The sequence below is a fragment of the Durio zibethinus genome, chromosome 3 (assembly GCF_047325235.1).
Source record: "Durio zibethinus cultivar Kanyao isolate XHJ-2024 chromosome 3, ASM4732523v1, whole genome shotgun sequence".
Classification (NCBI taxonomy): domain Eukaryota; kingdom Viridiplantae; phylum Streptophyta; class Magnoliopsida; order Malvales; family Malvaceae; genus Durio; species Durio zibethinus.
Window position 1 is genome coordinate 4511915 of NC_143164.1, and position 22098 is coordinate 4534012.

Consider the following 22098-nt stretch of genomic DNA (forward strand, 5'->3'; position numbering starts at 1 on the left):
GAAGATTAAAAGGTGTTTAGATATGTTTCATAAAAAAAAAGGTGTTTAGATACAGAATTAGATCCACCAAAACACACTAAAAAAGGGGCAAAAAGGTGAAAGGTGGAGAATGTTGAAATTGGGGGACAATATCTTTTGATTTTGTTTGTTATGTCTTTGTTGATCTTTTGTTCTTTGCTTTTGGTAGTTAGCAGTGTAGACAGTATAGTAGCATTTCAACCCAAAAAGAAAAAGGGGTTTAAAAAAAATAAAGAAAAAAAGAAAAGAAAAGAAAAGAAGACAATGATAAGATATTGTTTAGTGATCATGAAAAAGAGGGAGAAAATTGGTGCCAGGCTGCCAGTGAACATCTTTTCTTCTTTTATGGACAACTGCCATTCACTGTATCTTTAAAACTCCTTAAAACTCAACTTATCCTTTTGACCTATTTGAGCATTAATGAGTTAATTTCTAAAACCTTAAACAAACCGGGCTTTATTCACTGCTGAAGCTGCTCCATTTTCATGTTAGGTAAACTGATCATCCCCTTCAATCAAAGCATAGACACTGACTCATCACTCTCCTCTTCGTTTGCCTGTCTAAAGATTATGGTCATTTCCAGGCCATGCATATCAGTGGTAGTGGGGCTATCCTGCACAAGCATTTTTTTTTTCAATTTTCATATTATATTATATATATGTGACATGTGATGTTGTTTTGGTCATGTGAGCTTCCCTAGCTAATAAATAAAAAGACCCAAGTCTTCAAAATTAGTTGGAAATGTACTAAAAGAAAATTTCAAGTATCAAGATTGTCAAAGTTTGGATGAAAGTTGGATGGATAAGGCATTTTCAAGTCTGGAAACCAAAAAACGTTACTTAAAAAGAAACAATTTGTTGTTGGACTTATTGGATTTCTGACGTCGATGGCTTCAACAACGCTGGAAGAAACTGCAAATCTGCAAACACATGCAGCCAGCATCCACTGTTCTTATCAGTCTCTCAAAAGGGCTTGTCAATTCTAGACTTGGCACTATATTTTTTGCAATTAATTTTTGCCTTTTTTTTTTCGTTTATTTCATTGCTAGTCAATAATTCACTATATATGTCAATTTGTAACAGAACAAACACTTAAAAGTGGACGGCTCATTATTTCGTTATTTGCAGAAATCAATGTAAATAAAGGTCACAATGATTTGAACCAGTATAAATAGTGACCTTTAGAGTGTTAAAAAGTTAATAGACGATCTAAATCTTTCGACCTTTTTATGCAAAATGTGCATTATTTTTCAGGGTATGGTTGAAATTGGTGGACCTCAAAACCTTGACCAAAAATTATTGAATGCACCAAGCCAAAGTCCTTGGATTCAAACGCTAATGTAGACAAGATGAAGAACGGACACATTAACTAACTGGCCCCAAAACTTAATGTTAAGTCATTATCATGCTGCAGCTGCTTTAGACAGCATTCAAAAATAATCAAAGAATTTGTATCAGAAATGGGGCAAAAATGTTTGAATATCAAGGCAAAATTTATATATAAATGTATATTTATAACCTACATTAAAAACCCAAGAAAAGAGAACAAAATTATAAGGGACCCTTTGCTGAGTAATGGTAGAGTATATATTGATGGAGAAGGCCCACTCTAGTTGGATTTGAGTTGATTTTCTGGTTTATGAACCAGCCCTGGGGAAACACATTCCATTCCATGCGTAAGTGGTATAGTTTTGGAGGATGCTTGACAATTCTATCATGAGCAAGAGACTTGGATTTTATTTTTTGAGGGAGAGGGGCAAGGTAGGCTGAAGAATGGTGAAAGAAAGTTGATAATGGCAATGGGGCACCACAAGAAGAGTATCCGATGGGCTGGTGGTCTCGGCTGTGGCTGTGGCTGTGGCTGTCTGATTTTTTGTGTCACCATCTCAGGTAATGCCAAACTTATTATTCATCAATCTCTGACGGGTAAAAGACAGCACTGCGTTTAGGCCATAAACCAACTATCTGTGCTGCATTTGGCCAGAAAGAGAAAAACTATCTCTGCAGTCTGCTGGATGCAGGGGACAAATATTATATGGTGAGACCATCTATATTATTTCTGGCCAATCCAGTAGGCCTTGCCCGTACACGTGTCCATTGGCAACATCTTTCCCATCATTCATTCTCCAAAATTCATGGACCTTTTTTTCTCTTTTTTTCTTTTTATGATATGAGAGGTTGGTTGGGGTAAGGAACTAAATGGTAAAAGAAAATATATATCAGAATTAGAAGACCTTTTTTTTTTTTACCTTTACTAGTGCTAGAAAAATGCATGCGCATTGAATCAATCAGCGTATGAAGCAACGAGGAAAACATCAAAAGAAAAGCCAATGGGAGACAACTAGTGTTAGACTTCGATTTTACGGTAATGGGGTACAGTGGTCCTGAGGTGGGGGTAGCGTGATAGGCTTCTACTACCTGCAAATTTCGTTCCCATTTTCTTCCCAATGGGCAGTGGGCTCTAATGAGATTACCTTACTGCTCATTCAAGCTCTATGTAAATGATTTGTACGCATAAGCTCCCCTTTATACGGGCAGAAAGAAAGGGACATTGATAGATTTTAAGGTCACCAGGCCTTAGCCATAAGGGGGACAGTGCCCCAAAATCATTTAATATTGGCGGCAAAACCAACCAATCACTACTCACTAGGGATACGCCAAGGTATAATCTCTGGGTCTATTTTGGCAAACCTACACTGTCCAACTATATCTTTTATTTACTGAGAGAAGTTTGGAATTGTTGTTGGAGTTCAGTGCGATGATAGGAAATGAACTTGATTGTATTTTGGTCGCATTTGAACCAGATGATAACAAGAAGTTCTAAGAATCCATCCAACTGATAGCATTATAACTTGGTTTAACTGCTGCCCCATTCATGTATCTCAGAATGTGGTACCTGTTTCAGGTTGCTTATTTTCGTTTGTTAGAGAATCATATGCATGTCCTTTCGAATTGTTATTGATTGAGTAATCAATCTTGTTACTGTAATGGGCTACAGTGGTCTATGACAACAGGGTTAAGGTTCTTTCTTTTTTTTCTTTGCACAAGCATAGAACATTAACAACCAAATTATTACTATAAATTATTTATTTTATATGCCGGCTTTATTTTTGTTTAAGATGCCAAACTCTGTAAAACTCTTCGGACCAATTGTGTGGGCTGGAAACCAGGTCCACGGGGTTTATGTCTATACACGGAGTGTGATAGTTGGGCCGAAACCAACCCTTTCTTTTCCATGTTAGGTTGAGACGTATGTGCCAATAACATAACTTTCCAGCTCAAGACTGGGAAAAAAATTGAACTTTCCAGCCCATCCCAAAATCAAGTCGGTGTTTGGTTTATTTTTTAATGGGATAAATCAAGTTGCATCTTTAGCTCCAAGCCATAGTTAATCTAGAACAAAAAAATTCGAAGTTTTAAGCGGATACGAAAAAAATACGAAAATGATATAATGGAGAGGGACAAAAGCTTAAATCAGATTGTGATGCCAAATTCAACGAAGTTGGTGGTCAGGTTATGAGAAAGGTAGTGCCAGACTCAACCTTAGTAATAGTAGTATATATATAGGGTGCGATTAACCTGTTTTACTTTGGATGCAACCGCTGTCCCCAAGGCTGCTTGGACAATGTTGAAGCCTCTCATTTCTCACCCAATTTTAAAAGTCCAAAATAACACGACATCTTGGGTCCTTTTCGATCGGATTTCAGATCATCATCAGATATGATTGGGATTAATTCATAAAATATTAATATATCTCTTTTTTTTTTCATTTAAAGTATTTTTCGTGTGAACGAAAATAAGACATATTAGGTTTCATTGTGATTTGCTTAAGGAAGAATCATGGGTAGTTTATTGATAATATAAACAATTTATCAAAACCAAAATCTTTTGATTGATAGTACAGAAGATATATATTTTATAAAAGTTTGACACGTTTAAATTAATGATTTGACACGTTTAACATTAATGATTTTTCATAAGAACAATAATTGAACAACTTGTCAAAATAACACTTCTAACCAAAAAAAAAAAAAATTAAAATCACACCATGTGACTTTACAGAAATATTTTGTAGAAATTTTAAAGTTTTAGAACTAATGATTTTCTATATCATTACAACAGGATTGATCAAGGCTTGGGCAAAATTTCTGATCAGAAATAGACTGATTAAATCCACAACTGCGACACCTAAAAGGTGGATTGATCTTAGCTCCCATACCATGGGACCATTTTTTTTTTTTTTGGGGGGGGAGGATTCCAACTCCAACATACAAGGCTCTATCATGGAGACAAAACGTGATCAAAGGACGACCAAGGAATTTTCTTCAGCTACACCTTAAAGCAACACTTTTAATGAATTTCATATTTTGCAATGAAAACTTGATTATTCCTGAAAATGAAACCATTTACCTTCTCCTGAGATGTTAAAGTGCTTATCCGACAATAATTGGTAGAAAGAAAAAAGGGGTTGCTAATGAGTGGTAATGGGCTAACTTTTCAGACGGCCTTTCTGATCCATCAATTTAATATCCACATTGGGTTCTCTGCAAAATATACAGAGAAGAGAACCAAGCCAGTTGTCATTTGTCAGTTTTTGTCTGTAAGAAGCTGTTACGAGATTCATGGAGGGCATGTTTAGTCCAATGAAAATTATGCTATACTTTACTTTTCATTGCACCAGATATTTATTTTGGTTTTCAGAGATCCGGTGATAGAATCTTTTAGAAGGGTTGAAAACACTTTTAATCACGACCATATCTTAATATGTCATTAATGAGATCATTGAGAAAAAAAAAAAAAACTAATGGAGTAGCTAGTTTACAGGAGTAAAAAACTGGTCCACAAGGACAGAAAGCTTTTATGCAGTCTGAGTCATTTTCCAGGCAATGTTCCAAAGGGCATAAGCGGGAGAAGTGGAGATCCCGACTGACAACCAACCCTTGGTGCGAATCTTTTGGAGCGCACAGTGCTGTGTCCTTTCTATTGGAGAGTAAAAGAAAGAGAGAGAAACAAGGTAAAAAGTATCTTGAAGATTCCAAGAGTTTGGGCAAGATGTGACAGCCACCAAACCCATCCCATTCGATGGGCTTACCCTCCTTGTTTATTTGGCCGCCACCATGCAGCACGCCTCTGATTAACATTGGCTCCTTATGAAACATGAATGTGGTCATTTCAATGCATTTAATTCGTTTCATATGTATCTTTCTTACTAATAAATCTACTCTTTCGGTGACATTGGGTCGGCTCATCAATCCAAAGAATGACCTTAGCATTAAGTATTGGCCAAATATCACGTCTTAGAGAAGTTGACAGAGTGGTTACATTTTAAAATGAAGTAATTGCAGCTTTCCTTTTACGTAATTCGGTTGGAATAGCTGTAGAACTACAGATATCTTATAAAAAAATAAAATAAAAACCCTGGCACGTGGACTTTAAAAGAAAAGAAAATGGTAAGTCTTTTGGGGTCCTGATGTCTTGAGTTGGTGGCCCACGTCAACTACAAACATCCAAGAAACTACTGTGCTTTGAGTCACCCACCTTAAGACCACAAAAACAGGAGCGTGCCAACAGCGGCACTCGGAATTCCACTCCACATTTCAATACTAGTTTCTTAGTTATAAGATTTATGAGTTCAGTATCTATAAAAATATATATATATATATATATATATGTGAGATAAATTGTTTAAGAATGAGGGAAGTTGTTTTATTTTTACAGTCAAAAAGTAAATCGTTAATTCGTAAAAAAAAAAATTTATAATTTTTTTTAATTTTTTGGACTTATAAATCATTTACCAAAAAAATAATAAACACTCTCATCAATTGCCAACGTCCATGAGTATATACATAAAATCTTATTTCAAATGTGATGAATGGAAAAAAAAAGTCTTATCTATTAATTATTGAAGGATCAAAATTCATGTTGTCATGTAACATAATCTAGCCATTATTGTTAAATATTTTGTAAAAAATTTTATATGGATGTTATGTGATAAAAATTAATTAATCAATTTTAGATAATTTTTGCGGTTTAAATAAAAATGTATATATATTTAATTTATATTAAAAAATCAATAATATGTGTAATGAATATATAATTTAATAATATTTATCAAAAATCACATATAAAAGAAAAAACCCTTACATTCCATCCATTTTCACATATTCCTGCCACTGCCATCCATGCAAAGTAGCTAAAATTCTGGCTATAACATGTGGTAGTGTGTGTGCATTCCTATTATTCCCTAAAGTGAAAAAAAAAAAGAAAAAAGAAAAAAACAACATTTCCAAAATGGTTTACTCAGAAAATGATTGTGAAACTGATCTTTCAATGGGCCTTTATAACTTGTATCATTGTCAATGAATAGGTGGTCACAAATAGGATTTCACATGGTGGAGGATCTATGATTTTTTTTTTTTAATGATGTCTGTAAAAAAAAATTATAAACAAAATTTTGAAATAATAATTTGTTATAATATTACAATTATCTGATGAATTTTTGTATCTTAAAAAAATGACATAATTGCGTCATTATTAATACTATTAAATATATATTTTTCAATATATGTAACTAATTAATCATTAAATAACAAATAAAAAATTTTAGGGATATTTTGAAAAATAATTAATTAGTCAAATGGACAACCTTATGGAAATTAGCACTCGCCAAATTAATTAGACATCTTAGTTCTTGCAAATAGGAGTAGCTTTTAAATTTTTAATTCCTTTCATTTGGCTACAAATAATTAATTATTAGCCTAAGTTCAATGTAGCCAAAAAAATTGGGTAGGACCTCCGTACAATAATTTATTTAATCTTTCACATCTTTCCATGCAAGAATCTATTCAAAAAACTTATATTAAAAAATGGTAACACCCAAAACCCAATTTTGAATAATAATTTAGGACTGATCTTTATATATTATAAATTTATATTTAATGTATTATCAATATATAAATTTTATATATTATTAGTGAATTGAATGATTTTACTAAATTAATGAGGTTAATTAGATTATATTATCTTATTAGTGATTAATGTTTTAAAAAATATTAAATTTTTGTATATTTATTTTAAGGATTTATATTTATTTTTTTAATAACATAATATTATTTGATTTATTGATATGCTGTAAAAAAAATCAAATCATATCATTTCATTAAATAGCAAATATAAAATTTTCAAATAGATATCTAAAAAATTAATATTATTTTAAAAATTTAATCATTAATGATATGTTATCATCTAACTAATTTTATTTATGAAAATAGTATCATCTAATTCATTAATAGAAATAAATATAAACCCATATTATTTTAACAAAAAATTTGTATATAATTAATTATTTTTATAAAATTTAATAAGAAATAATACATTATCACCTTAATCAATTATATTGCTCATTAATAAAATAATATAATATATTTTATTTATCTCGTAAAATCTATGTATTTAACAATGTATTATATAAATAAAACTTATAATTTAATATATTATCTTCCTATAATTTTTTTTTATGGGTTGGTGCTATTTGAGTAAATTGTTAATTAGGTTGTCACATTTTGCTTGGTTGAAATATTAAAAGAGTCTTTAAAATTTAAAATTTTAAAATTTGTATTGTATTCAAATAAATTTTTTTATTTATATTTGAAGAACTTTATTTTAAATAAAAAATTTATTTATATTAAAAATTTATTTAACATAAATTAAAAGTTAAAAATTTATTCAAATATAAATTAAATTTAAGTAATTATTTTGCTATAAAATAAAAGTTAAAAACTTATTTAAATATAATAAAAATATAAAAATTTATCAAAGTAATAATAAAATGTAAGAAGTTTTATATTAAAAAAAAAAGAGGCCAGACTGTAAATTCCCAAATGGTAAAAATTTAAGGATGAAACCGGTCCATAAAAACAGTGGTGTCCCACACTTTCATTAAAGACAAAGCCGATTGACATTTCTCTCTCGGAAAACAAGTGGGAGATAGGTAGAAAAAGAACTGAAAAAGAGATAGATTCCTTCCTTGATTCTACCGATATTTAAAACTGAGATTACAATCTAATTCAGAGGGTTTTCAAGTCCGTAAGAGTTTATAAAATGAGTCCCAATGGTTTAGTTTTTTATGTAGCACCAAACAGGCTGAGGGGAAAGCGAGAGGCAGAGCCAGAGTTAAAAGAGGCAGAGAGAGGAAAATGGGAGCCTGGGCAATCGCAGTGCATGGTGGCGCTGGTGTGGACCCAAATCTCCCTAAAGAAAGACAAGAGGAGGCCAAGAGGCTTCTCACTCGATGCCTTGATATTGGCATCTTTGCTCTCCGCTCTAACCTCCCCGCCATTGACGTCGTTGAACTTGTCGTATGCCCCCTTTTCTTTCACCCCTTCCTTTCGCTTCAGCCTTTATTCAATTAACGAAATACAAATGTCGTAAATATGATAATGGGATAGTAGATTTTTAACAAAGAAAATGGAAAGACATCAGATTTCACTTTTTTTTATTGGTGAAAATTGAAAATGGTGAAGATACGAGTGTATATGTCTATGGGGATAGTTTATTTTGTCATCTTTTCTTTTTTACTTCCGTCGTTTTCTTCTGGAAATGATAAAATTGGATTCTGATTTGGTAGGTGAGAGAATTGGAAACAGATCCTCTATTTAACTCTGGGCGTGGATCTGCCCTTACGGAGAATGGAACCGTGGAAATGGAAGCCAGCATTATGGACGGGCCAAAGAGGAGATGCGGGGCCGTTTCTGGCTTAACCACGGTTAAGAACCCTGTCTCCCTTGCCCGACTTGTGATGGACAAATCACCACATTCGTATCTGGCCTTTTCGGGTGCCGAAGAGTTCGCCAGGAAACAGGTTTGTTTTTACCAGTTTAGCCCTTAGATTTCGTTTTCCACGTGTTGAAAACTTAGCCACACGCTTTCATGTTCTGACACGTGACAGGAGAGTTTAGATTCTAATCTTGTTCCTAGTTTTTTATTGGGTTGGATTTTGTGCAGGGCGTGGAGGTGGTGAACAACGAATACTTTATTACAGAAGATAATGTGGGGATGCTTAAGTTGGCAAAAGAGGCAAACTCAATCCTGGTACGTTTGATTTTGCATTACTTTCCCTGGAACGACATTGATGCAGGAAATCACGTGGTGGGACCATGCCTAACCTTTTCTAGTTTTGTCTTTTTGCCAGTTTGATTACCGTATCCCAACGATTGGCACCTGCGGTGCCGGCGCAGCTATGGACAGTCCTTTGCAGATGAACGGGCTCCCAATCAGCGTCTACGCCCCAGAGACAGTTGGGTGCGTGGTGGTTGACAAGGAGGGTCGATGCGCTGCAGCCACCTCAACTGGTGGGCTCATGAACAAGATGACAGGAAGGATTGGTGACTCGCCCCTTATAGGTGCGGGAACCTACGCATCTGACTTGTGCGGGGTGTCATGCACTGGGGAAGGAGAAGCAATCATCCGGAGCACCCTGGCGAGAGAAGTAGCTGCAGTGATGGAATACAAAGGGTTGAATCTGCATGAGGCAGTGGATTATGTGATAAAGAATAGGTTGGATGAAGGCAAAGCTGGGCTGATTGCTGTGTCAAAGAATGGTGAGGTGGCGTGTGGGTTTAACACCACTGGGATGTTTAGGGGTTGCGCCACTGAGGATGGGTTCATGGAGGTTGGTGTCTGGTAAATGTTTTCGGGTTGCACTACAATTTGGTTGTAGCAGCCCTAGAGGGCTTTACTTTCGGTGATTTTACTCGTGCTTCACAATATCTCTTGTTTGGTCATAATTAATTGAAGCACTCTGTAATTGAAATGCCCGAATAATATATTAGGATCTTCAATCTTGAGACTGTAATTTGCTAGTATCAATGAGTCATGACAAGTTGATACTTTTTAGATGTTCATCTTGCTTTCAAAAATGTATCTATGATGTATCTTAGATGTTCTCTCTCTGCTGTGACTCCAATGAAAACAGCCATTAAGAAATACCCACTGCCTTCAATTGGCAGTGCCTTATGTGATTATTCGATATATTGAAACTTATTTATCAACATCAAATGGCATGCAGAATTTATGGCCCAAGTGGAAATACGTTGTCACTTATTTGTTGCTGCTGTGACCACGGCCTGAAATGGCAATCCTCGGCAGACTGAAAGCCTTTCGCTACTGCATCAGCTGCACCAGCCAGAAGGCCTAGAACACCACCTGGGTTTCCAGAATTGCGCCCATCAGGAGTCAAGTGAGCCACTCCCACGTTCTTCATCCTGGGTTCTTTGTTTTCCCCTTGTGGTGATTGTATATCTACAGTATCCACTTTGGTTTCTATTGCTCCTTGTTCATTTATCCTTTCAGTTCCCTGCTAAAACATTATGTTGAGAGCCTTAGTATTAACCAATAGAAGGTAAGATTTAAAGGAAACAAAGAAAAGAATTTAATGTTACGGATTTAATGAAGAATTATGAATTTCACATCGAACATAATAAGAGGATCAATGGAATATAAAAGAGTTTACATAATCTTTTCATTATAAGGCATTTTTTATAAGATAAAATTATGAAGTAAAAAGAAATCAAAACGGACAATACCTCATAAGGGTGTGAATCATAGCAGTTAAATTGATTTAAGACGTCGGATGAGTCGATGTTCGGGTCTCGGAGTCGCATGAGTTCAGAGCTTAAGTTTTGATCCGTGACAAGTGACATCAGAGTCAGTCTTAAACTGTTTAACTTACGCTAAACGTATCGAGGGAGGCAGGCACTGTTCAACTTACGTTAAACGTATCGAATGAGGCAGACAGGGTGATCAGCTTTTGTGATGAGGACATGAAGAGATTAGATGAAAGAAAATGTCACGAATTTAAAAAAAAAGTCATTAATCTCATATTGAACATAATAAAAAGATCATTAAGATATAAAAAGATTCATATTATTTTTTTTTTATTAGACGACTTTTATAGGATAAAATCATAAAATTAAAAAAATCAAAACAAATAATATTCATAAATATATGAATTATAATAAATAAATTAATCTAAAATATTAAATAAATAAATATTCAAACCTTAAAATCGTACGAATTTAAAACTTAAATTTCAACATAACACTAATACTTGCTAGCTATTCATGATGCAAGCTTTTGTGCTAAAAGCAGGAAAGGTTGCTATTTACTGGTATAGCCCGTTCATTGTTCATCTGGCTGGCAGGAGGGACCGGCCGGGGACACGTTTCATGTTGGCATGCGATGGCAATTCCTGCTTGCATTGCTGCGAAATTGCTAAACACGTGCCTCGTTTCTCGTTCGGCGCCTCTGGAGCGCCGCCAGTTCCACCCCTTGCTTGCCTTTACCGAATGCATCAAACAAAACAAAAGAAAATTAATATTTTTCATCAAAGATTCAAATTTGTCACATTTGACTTTATATGACTAGATTCCACACGCTAAAAGGACAGCTACCAAATGGCCCCAGGGACTGGCAACTCGAGATTCCAAATTTAGGTGAACACCACACGATCTGCTTGGAAAATGTTGAACTAATTGTTTCTACAGTACTTTAGAACTTGGGTTAATTGCTGGATAATATGGTATGCAAATATATTGATAAAGTAGCAAAATCGATGATGAACATTGTGCTATGTAGACCGAAACTATGGCTTATAATTCCTCATCTGCGACAGAGAACAGTCCTCAAAAAGCATAGGAGATATATTATTTTGGAAACAACCATATTTCAAACCAAAATTCACAAACTTCACCAGTTTTCTTTTTTTTTTTTTTTTTGACACTCTTTGCAGCATCTATTTTGTCATGTTTGTTGGTTAATTAAACACATGCCAATATAAAAATTGTTTAAAAACTAAAATTCATTGGAACCAAGTTTGTAATATTGATTAAATTAAATGCAATGCTTGTTTGAGTATGCTAAATCAAACGAGACACATGCTCTTTTCAATTTGGGTAAATTATTTTAATTAATTTTAGAAGGAAATTTAAACAATAACATTAAAATTCCACCAAATTTGAAACCCGTAACCATCTGAAGTGTTTGACGAAAAACAGTTCACTCTTCCCCCTTTCTTAAGCCACCCGATTTCTACTTTAATTTATCATAGTTGAAGCCACAGCATTTCCAGGAAAACTCACCATTTTCCATCACAGGACCAAACACCATGAACTGACAAAATCATATCCAAGGTCCAAGAAGTTTAACCAAATACTATTGTGTTTTCTTGCTGTTGTTTTCACCTTGAAGGCAGTCAAGTAAAAGGATGGATTAATTTTTTTAATATCATGTCGGCAGCCAATTAACATGATTCCAAAAGGATTCGAATCTTGGACCAAAATATACTGGGGTAGGTATTCTTTTCCTTTCAATTTCCCAGTTTTTCCAGTCTTTCCCTATCATAATCAAGATTCATGAAAGAATCTTGCACCAAATCTACCTCCTATCAAAGTAATTTAAGTTTTCCATGTTAACAGCCTCTTTCTATATCTTTTCTCTTATGCTTTTTTTCACCTTTAATTTAATAATTAAAGAGGGTATCATAAAAAATTTCAAGATTCATAACAGAATCTTGCACCAAATCCAAATAATTTAACCACCTTTCTGTTTTCCGATTGGATCCACTTTGTTTACATCTTTTTAGCCGTCTTCTTTGAAATTGTGTTGGTTACTAATTGCTTACTACAGTAAATTTCTAACAAATGAAAAGGATGAAAAGTAATAGACTCTTCAATCTCTGATTATTTAAAAAAAAAAAAATTGAAACATGATAAGGAAAGAAATTAAAAAAGGCTGCGCCAAGATCTCATTTTGATTCTTCCTTATTAGTCAAGGATGTAGCAAAATTTTCCACTATATTGGATAATTGAAACATGATACACAATCGTGTTTTTGTGCTGGAGAATTTGTCAAGGCGATTTGATTAGAGCAAATGTACAAAGGAATTGAAAAATGCACGAGCACACTTGAGACCCACCTTGACGTCAGATATTATGTTGAGGTGAATATTATCTGCTTTAAGAGGAAATCCCTTTGCGTTCACACACTTGACATTGGGCAGGTTGATCTCCAGTTGAGCTTTTCTCACTGTCCCTACAAGTTCTCCTTCTCCAGATGCAAGTGCCAGCTGAAAGTTCATGCACAAAAATGTTAAAAGTCAAGAGTTTTCTACTATAAGAATTTATCCTGCAATTAATGCTTATTTTTCATCCCCTGATTCAGGGTTTTGCATTAACAGTTTGCAGTGAAATACTTATTCTACATCCCTGAATTACTGTGACCAATGCCAAGTTTTAATTGAAAGTAAATTTGGTGATTCGTGTATTTATATTATAAAATATTAAAATTCATATATTTGTATCGTAATTTACATGAAAATTATATTACAATTCATGTTAACACAAAAATATGAAATATATTTTTTAAATTTTATTAAACTCATATATAATTACTATTAAAATTTTATACTGTATCATATTTATGTCTTATTTTCATATTATATTTGTATCAGATTTTAAATTTACCAGATCTAATTTAAAATACTCTCCAAGGTAAACGTGTAATCCCAAGTTCCATATAGCCCGGTAATTTTGGAACCTTTGTTCAAAACAAACTAGCAAAGCCCTCAATCTGGGATATAATTCAATTTGAGCCCAGCTTTTTTGATCACATGGCCTACGTTTCAAACCCAAGTTATCAGGGTCCAAATTTTAAGCTTAGATAAGTTAAATTTCAGGATCAGAAGGACTAAGCAGAAAAAATTCAAGCCCAATTAGAAAATTCAGACCCAAAAATTACAAAGCCACTCCCTAGTCTCTTTGATTTGAGTAAAAGAAAATACGATGACATCTTATTCCCTTTTACTCACTCCACCCCACTTGCATATTTTAATCGGAGGATGAGACGTACATAAATCCATAGCACAGTCAAAACCTTCGGGAAAATGTTTCCATGGAAAGGAAACTGTAGTCTGTAGCAACTTGGATTGATATTTTCTAATTAAATTCCAGCAGCTGCCAAACCTTGCATGTGATGAACCATTAATCTGAATGCGTCTAGTCGTTTACTTGCTGCTTTTGATTAAGCAATCAACAAAGATTTTGGGGTCAACTTACCGAAATTATTGCCATCCCATTTGACAGTAATGTTATGTAGATTCATATAGCCATTCAGGGCAGAATGAAAGTGGATCCAAGCTCTTTTGAAATGACCCCACTTGCATTGGTTGCTTAATTTATCACATTCGCACCCCCAATATGTAACAAATTCTAAAAGATTACATCTTCTTTTTGCAAGAAATTTCAATATACAAAACGGCAATGTAAAGATTAATTATGCAGTTTTATATATTGGAGCAAATCATCCCACTTACATAATATTATTTGTATTCCCTTTTTAGAAATGATTTTATTTATATTTGGTCGTATTCCACTTGCTGAATAAGGATGACCCTAGTTTAAAAGAATAATTAATAATAATTGAGTGGAGACAAATGACAAATTAAAAAGGGTAAATTATATCTATGGTCTTTAAACTTTGAGCCGTTGGCTAAAATAATTAAAAAAAAAAACTCTTGAATTTTATAATTTTATTTAGATATACCCTTATATTAAACCTTAATTTTTAATTTACAATCAAATAAGTTCTTAACTTTTTATTTTATGCTTAAACAAGCATCTAACATAATTCATTTTTTTATTTGAAATAAAAAACTTATATGGCTACAAAACAAAGCATTAGAACTTATTTAGATACAATAAAAATATAAAAGCTTGATTAAAAAATATAATAATTTAGAGATTTTTTTAATATTTTAACCTAATCAGTTTACTTCTAAAATTTTCGAAAGTAATTATTTATTACTCCAATACTTTCAACGTTGAAACAAAACAATCCTTCTGTCATTCAAATCATTAATTCTGACTTTAAATGTCATGTAGTTCACATGTGATGCACACATGCTACACCTAGGGCAGATAAAACCCTATGTAAAGGCTTTAAAATTGATGTTATGTGTTTGTTTTTTTTTTGGATGAGGTCACAATGGTGGATGATGATGAAAGGCCCTGGTGGTTTGGGGTGTGGGTAAGTGTTTTTGGTTGAGTTGCGGATGTAGAGGGTAGGGTTTGATTGTGCATTGTTAGTTTTTTGTTTTGGTTTTTTTTTTTAAACCTGAAATCAATCTATTTTCTATTTTTAAGATAAGATGATGAATTGAATGAAATACAGGATAGTTGTTTTTCTTCATTGCCTCTGTAATTCGGTTCAGACTTGCTGGCTTTTAAAAAATTGATGGGGGGATAGAGTAAACAAGGAGTTATGTGATAATTGGATCAAATCCTTGCAGGTTTTCACGATTCATTTGTTTGTGGTATTGCTGTAGCATGAGTCAAGGTATCACATGTTTTATGATTGTGTTTATTAAAGAAGTTTGGAAGACACTGCAAAAGTGTGGGATCAACAGGAGAATCGAGTGCCGGGCTGTTCGAGTTAAATTGGACTGAGAAAAAGCTAAAAGAGAGAGCTCTGATTTCAATCATTTTACGTGTCGCATGAAATGCTCGTCTTTACTTAATATGGAGAGAAAGGAATCAAAAGATGTTCAAGCAAGTAGAGGAGATGTTAAAGCTAGAAATAAAGAGAATAAAAAAAGTACTTACGAACTGGTTGTATGGATTAACGCGAATTGCAGGAGATGTTAACAAACAACGATGTAATACATAAAATTTAATCTGTGAGCTTCTAGAATAGGTTGACAAATTGTTGTATATGTTGAAAATTAGTTGTATTGTCATATAATTTAACTAATTTAGATAAATAAAATCACAATTATCCAATAAAAAAAAAGTTTTTTTAACATGTTACCTACCTACCAGTTAGTTCCACGTGCGTGTTAATTGACATTTAATGTTAAAATGAACCATCAGGTTGACGAAATGATTGTGTTGTTATGATTATGAAAACACAGGGATCAATCTGTTAATTTTTAGAATTTAAGGACAAAAATGATATGTGATTCAAAAGTTAGGGAGAATGTGTGTAATTAATCCAATTAAAAAAAAAGTTCCATCCCTTAACAACTTTGAGTTTTGACTTTATCGAGTAGTTAATTTCCACATGGGCCCCTTTACTCCTTCGCCTGGTTTTCATTTTTTTTTTTAATTAATAAACAACACGAGAACCACGTTACGCATGCAATACGCAATTTCATTTTTATAACTTTTTTTTCTTTATTTTTTTCTTGATTTGGCTCCTAGTTTGCGTCTTATATACCGTGAAAACCACAACCAAAAAAAAAAAAAAAAAAAAGAAGTCGGTGGTTTGAGTCATATATATTCACATACTGTTATGATGCAAAAGCCAAAAAAAAATCAAGTAAAAATATTATTTATTTTAATATTAATAAAATTAATAAAATTTAAATATTTTATTTATAAAATATAAGTTCAAACGTCATTTTCAAAATTTAACGAAACGAAAAATCTCCTTCAAATTGTGAGTGGTTTTTTTTTTAAGATTGGGGGGGCGGTTGTTGGTTGGAGATTTGGGGTTTGTCACTAATATATCTAGGTAGGTGGCAGTTGGCAATTGATTCGAGAGAAATCAATATCGTTACCATTTTGAATGCATGCAAGTCAATTTCAGATTTTTTTTTTCTTTTGTTGAATTTAGTCAATTTCAAATTACGAACTTCTTGGCGTAGTGGCAACAAAAACATCAATGAAGCATGTAAGTTTGAATTCGATTGGGATTCGATCGGGATTCGAATTCAAACAACCTTTACTCATGCCCCGACCTAAAAAGAAAAGTCAATTCGAAAATTGAATTCGTGGAACATTGTAATAGGTTGCAAATTAGCTGGCGTTACAGAATGATGTTGACTGGAAAGTTGCTCGGTGGGTTGATGGCCGGCTTTTTAGAAGGCTCATTAGAATATATATATATATATATATATTTAAATCAAAATAGAACTTTAAATCAAGATTCATAAAATGAAATTAATATTTTGAAATTCATCTCCATTTGATAATTTATCAAGATATATATATTTTTTATATCATGAAAATAAAATTTTAATACAAATAAAAAAAATTTTTTGACTCAAAATTATATCTTTATTATCTTCTTAAATGTTTTTAACTACTAAATTAAATATTTTGAGACGGTAAAATAAGTTTTGAACATTAAAATTTACCAAATAATAATTTCGAAAGGAAATATTTTACTTGTTATAATTATTTTATTTTATAATATAATCATAAATATTTTTATATTTTGTGTGAGTAATATTCTTTTAAAATTATCTTAAAAGCGCATTCCTCAAACTGATGGATTCTAAATTTTGCTGTTGGAATACTTAAAAAAAAAAACTCATTTTTTTACAAATTAAAATAATTCCGGTAGTTTTAAATTATTTTTAAGCATGTAAATTTTTTATATTAAAAAATAATAAAACAATTATTATTAGCATTTCTTATAAAAATCTTTTTGTACAACGAAATTATTATTGACAGGTCTTTTAATCCAAAAAAAAAAAGCGAGAAAGAGAGAAATTGTAATAATGTTGGGGGTTGGGACAGTGGTGTGTTGCAGAATGGTTAGTTCAGTTCAGTTGGTAGAGTAGGATTGGGACCATTTTACAACTGGCTTTGTCCATTTAAATGGGACAAGGATCCCATCCAATTCCTGTTGCATTTGCCCGCCAGGAATCCAAACGAAAATTTTGCATGCAAACAGTAAAACAGTTAAAAATCATTGAGCCGTACCATAAAATAGACTTTTACCACTCGATTCCATCTAAAGCAACAGTAACAACAAACAGTCCCCTGCCCTCTCTCTTATCTTTCTTCAGCGTCAGGTGATCACGACGTACGATAGACGGATGGATGCATGCAGCGGAAAATCATGGCCTAAAATGGGACCCGCCGGCCAAACCCAACTCAACCCGAATCCCAAGACAGGATTCTCTTGGAACTCGGGGTTAGTGCCTTATAGCTGGCATACGTTCCAGTTGGCATCCCATTTCAAACCTTCTCTTCCTTTCCTGCGGTTAGGTCCGTTAAACCAAAAAAGAAGAAAACAAAAAAAACTCCTTCCCCACTCTAAACCACGAGTGCCACGTCATCCCCCACCACCCTTAAATGATCATACGTGGCTCCAATATGCAGCTGGAGCGTTTCGGTCATCATTGCTGTGTCCACATGGAACTTGTTGGGCCCCAACAACAAACCAGCTTGGCGAGAAAGGAACCGGCCCTGTTGCTTGATTTTTGTCAAGTTTTGTCTACATCTGCCACACCAATAATTCAAGAGAGAGAGAGAGATCAGCACACCAGTTACACAGCTCAATCATTTTCGGTCAAAAGCCACTTTTTTTCCCCTCTTTCCTTTGTTTTTCTTTTGGCTCGAGGAGGAAGAAATGATTAAGATTAACTTGATTAATGACAATCCTAAGTTAATCAGCTTTGTCAGTCCAATGACGTGGTCTCTCAAATTCAGAGGGAGCCAGCTTTGATTTGATGATGATACTTTTACGTGATTGGTGGCCTAACTTTTAATAGCCTAAACTTTATAGCCCATAATTTGTCTTTTAAATACTTAGTTGTCTTCCAACTTACGATCATATCAAGCATGAAATTCCAAACAAACCCTTTTTTTTTTTTATTTAAAAGTACTAAAGAGAATAGTATACTAAGGAACACATTGATGAATGATGATTGCACTTCAAGATCTAACTTCAACTTCCGTGTCCAAATTCATCAGCCTAACAATTATCATAGTTATCATATTTTATGAAAAAGTTTGCATTTTAATTGATAATTTTGATTTGGCAATTTTGCTTCTAAATCATCAAATTCATCTCTCAATTTTATTTTTTAAAGGTGACTGACGAGATAAATGGTACAATGATTAGTAAGGTTGAAGACTGGTTTTAGATATTCTATTGACATATTGTCATGGCAAATTCATTAGTAATTTATCCAATTACTAAATATCTAATCCAATAAGTAATTTATCCAATATCAATGAATTTTTAAATTTTATAAATAAAATTAATATTGTAAAAAAAACAAATTCAAAAATAAAATACTAAAAACCATGACAAATTAATTATCAATAACACAATAAATAAAATATTAGGGAACATTTTACTTATAATTTTTCATTACAATTCTATAATTATCTAATTACAATAAAAAAATATATAAAAATTCAATATTTTATAAATGTGAATTTTATATGAAATTGATAGACCCTACAAAAATTCATTGTAGGTGATTTGCTTCCGTTTATCTGCCCAAACTTCATTATATTTCCATCTTTACTATCATCATAGGCTGACCTAAACATTATAACATTCTTCGCCTTTCATGCATTAATGTGCATTGAAGCTAAATTAACATTTTGGTCACATAAATACTACTTTTCGAAATGGTCCACACTCCGTATGCCCACAGCATGTATATATTAAAACGTTATCTAACCATTAAACATATGCATATCTTAAAACCCTTCTGCTATAATTCAGTGCATTTAGGTCAAGACCAGGTTATGATGCTTGCACATTCTTTTTCTCTTTATTTTTCCTTTCTGTTTTGATGAATGGATAATGGCAGTACATTCACTGATTCAATGCAAAGCAGAATCATATATATTGTTATAACATCTTATCTTCAGCAATTAATATATAGTACAGACAATTACAAAAATACTACCAGAGTATTTCCCACTTGCGGTTTAGTGGAACTGAGAAAATAGCAACATTGTTTCGGCGGGATTGGATTCTATTATATTTTTAATGTGATACAATTGAATTCATTTTATTTAATATAAAATTTTTTATTTGTAATTACAATAAATTTTTTTAATCTTACTGACAATTCAAATGAATTTTTCATATAAGATTTATGAGAATCAAATTCTTAACAAATCAAAGACTTTGTTTCCAGGAAACATCCTCCTACTGCTTTTCTGTACCCATGTGCCTTCTTCATCCCTTAATCATATTTTAAAATCCCTGGATTTGATCCGTGTTTTGGTGTACTTGAAAGATAACACATTCTAAATGACTGAAACTGCCATTCTTTGTTCCATAAAAAAAAAATTTCAGATGCATACTTACAACATAGGCATTATTGTGAGAATCCAAAGCATAATTTTGTTGGTTAAAGGCAGTCCAGTAGCGTGCCCACAACTTTGGGTCCATTCTCTTCCCCTTCCCTTGCAGGCTTACCCCTTTCTTCTAATAAATGGCCTCTGAAAAAATCTGTTATCCTCCCACAATATACAAAGTAAGCACTGATTATTTTCCTGGGTTTTGTTTTTTATCATATTGATGGCCTCAAAACGCGCTGCATCAATTACATTTTGGTCATCAGTGAGTTCATGGACCTCCAAAATGTTTTTACTTTGATTTTTTTTTAAACATTAAAATTAAATTAATTTTAATTTAATTCGTTGATATAATCACATTTAACGATAGCATCCGATAATTTTAAAATTTAATATTTATAATTTTTTTATTTACAAGATCTCTTCCTCTCCCTTAAATCAGCGATTGAAAGGATGCGGGACTGTTTTCATTGGGTGGAAGTTAGGAAAACTTCAAGCAAAGGCATGGCGGGCCGGGTCACGTGATGAGGGGATTGTAGAAAGGTGGCGGTACGGCTAAAGGACAAGGATTAGGTAAAGGGGTGGCGGGCGGAGGGTGCGCGTGGGACTTTTGTTTGGGAGTTGGGGCTCTTGCGGGAAATGGGTTTATGTATGGCCCGAAGGAGGTTTAGCCAGCTGTCGCCCGAGTAACCCTTCCAGGCTCAAAAGGGGCTCATTTTCCTTTCCCTTCAAATTTTGTTGCTTTTCATCACTTTAGTCTTTTTCTTTGTTTTTCCCCACTTTTTCCATTTTGTATTTATCATTAAAAATCGCACTGCAATTTGCTTTATCCGTATCATTTTAAATTTTAATATATAATATTTTCTTTTATTTTCAAAAGACTGTCTGATATAAAAATAAAAAATAAAACTAGTTTAATTTTGGCTAAACTACATTACTCTGTCAATCAAAAGGAAAGCATACCACTTTTTGCATAAAATTTGATGTTAAAACATATTTGAGATATTTTTGCAAAGCTTGGAAAGCATGAAAGAGAGTCGTAACTAATTTTGGTATGATTCAGATATAAAGAAATCTAAGATAATCATGAAAGATTAGGAGCAGCAAATAGGAAAAAAAAAATAGAGGAATAAATTAAGCTGGTGAGACGGTGGAGTCCGTTTTTTGGCTGTTTCATAATGTATAAAAAAAACGGGTGGACTGAGTAGCGTGACCGGCACGTGGCAGTAATTTGGGAGTAGGCGGTTAGGGGGGGAAATTGCTGTAAGTGGGGGTTTGGCGTTTGAGTTTTTACGACAGGCTGGACTGACGCAACTGCTGTACCGTTCGTTCCCCGATTCTGCTAATTAGCTTTGTCGTTTTCTACGCCAGCTCAGCTATACCGCGTGTCCTTTTCCCCTCCCTTATCATTCCTATAAAAAAAATTAAAACAAATAAAAATTTAATTATCAATATGCTGTCCAGCCTGGCTTATCATTCCCCTCTCCAAAGTCCCAACCGTACACTTATTTCTTTCGTAATTAGTTTTTTTTTAATTCGGATAAGATTTAATTTATCCTCTCAAACTTTAATTTTCAAAATATGATTAATTTAAATATGATATAATAATTTAAATTTTTAAAAAATTATATTTAAATTTTGTGAAAATTAAAAAAGTTTTATGATTTGCATATCTAAAATATAATAAATAAATATGAAGATTAATTATAAAAAATAATTCAACTGCTCTTAATTACCAAGTCTCTGATTCTATTGATATTTTGGACTTTTCACCGCTTAACTTCCCCACATAATTACCCATTACAGGTGTGAACTTGACGATTTGGTAAGGTGGGAACAGCTACGTAATCCATACATTGGAAAGGGAGAGGGGCTGATAATAATACGTATAAGTTAGGAAATCGAGAAAATGACGCGTGTCATATTGACAGCTGTATACTAGTAACTGCCTTGCCTGGAAGAATCCTCAACTC

General features: G+C 33.1%; 1 protein-coding gene across 1 annotated transcript; it reads left to right on the plus strand.

Annotated features, from left to right (window-relative positions):
* Positions 1-8144: 8144 nt before the first annotated feature.
* LOC111301215 (putative isoaspartyl peptidase/L-asparaginase 2) lies at positions 8145-9961 on the plus strand. The gene is made up of 4 exons (XM_022896722.2): positions 8145-8374; positions 8644-8877; positions 9021-9107; positions 9208-9961. Exons 1-4 carry the CDS (start codon positions 8213-8215, stop codon positions 9700-9702), a joined length of 978 nt encoding a protein of 325 aa, XP_022752457.1. The 5' UTR covers positions 8145-8212; the 3' UTR covers positions 9703-9961.
* Positions 9962-22098: the final 12137 nt, after the last annotated feature.

What these genes read in the sequence shown, in the direction of transcription:
- LOC111301215 (XM_022896722.2), top strand. Translation starts at nt 8,213, where the DNA reads ATGGGAGCCTGGGCAATCGCAGTGCATGGTGGCGCTGGTGTGGACCCA. An exon ending in TTGACGTCGTTGAACTTGTC is followed by an intron (nt 8,375 to 8,643) that starts GTATGCCCCCTT and finishes CTGATTTGGTAG; the next exon opens with GTGAGAGAATTGGAAACAGA. An exon ending in AAGAGTTCGCCAGGAAACAG is followed by an intron (nt 8,878 to 9,020) that starts GTTTGTTTTTAC and finishes GATTTTGTGCAG; the next exon opens with GGCGTGGAGGTGGTGAACAA.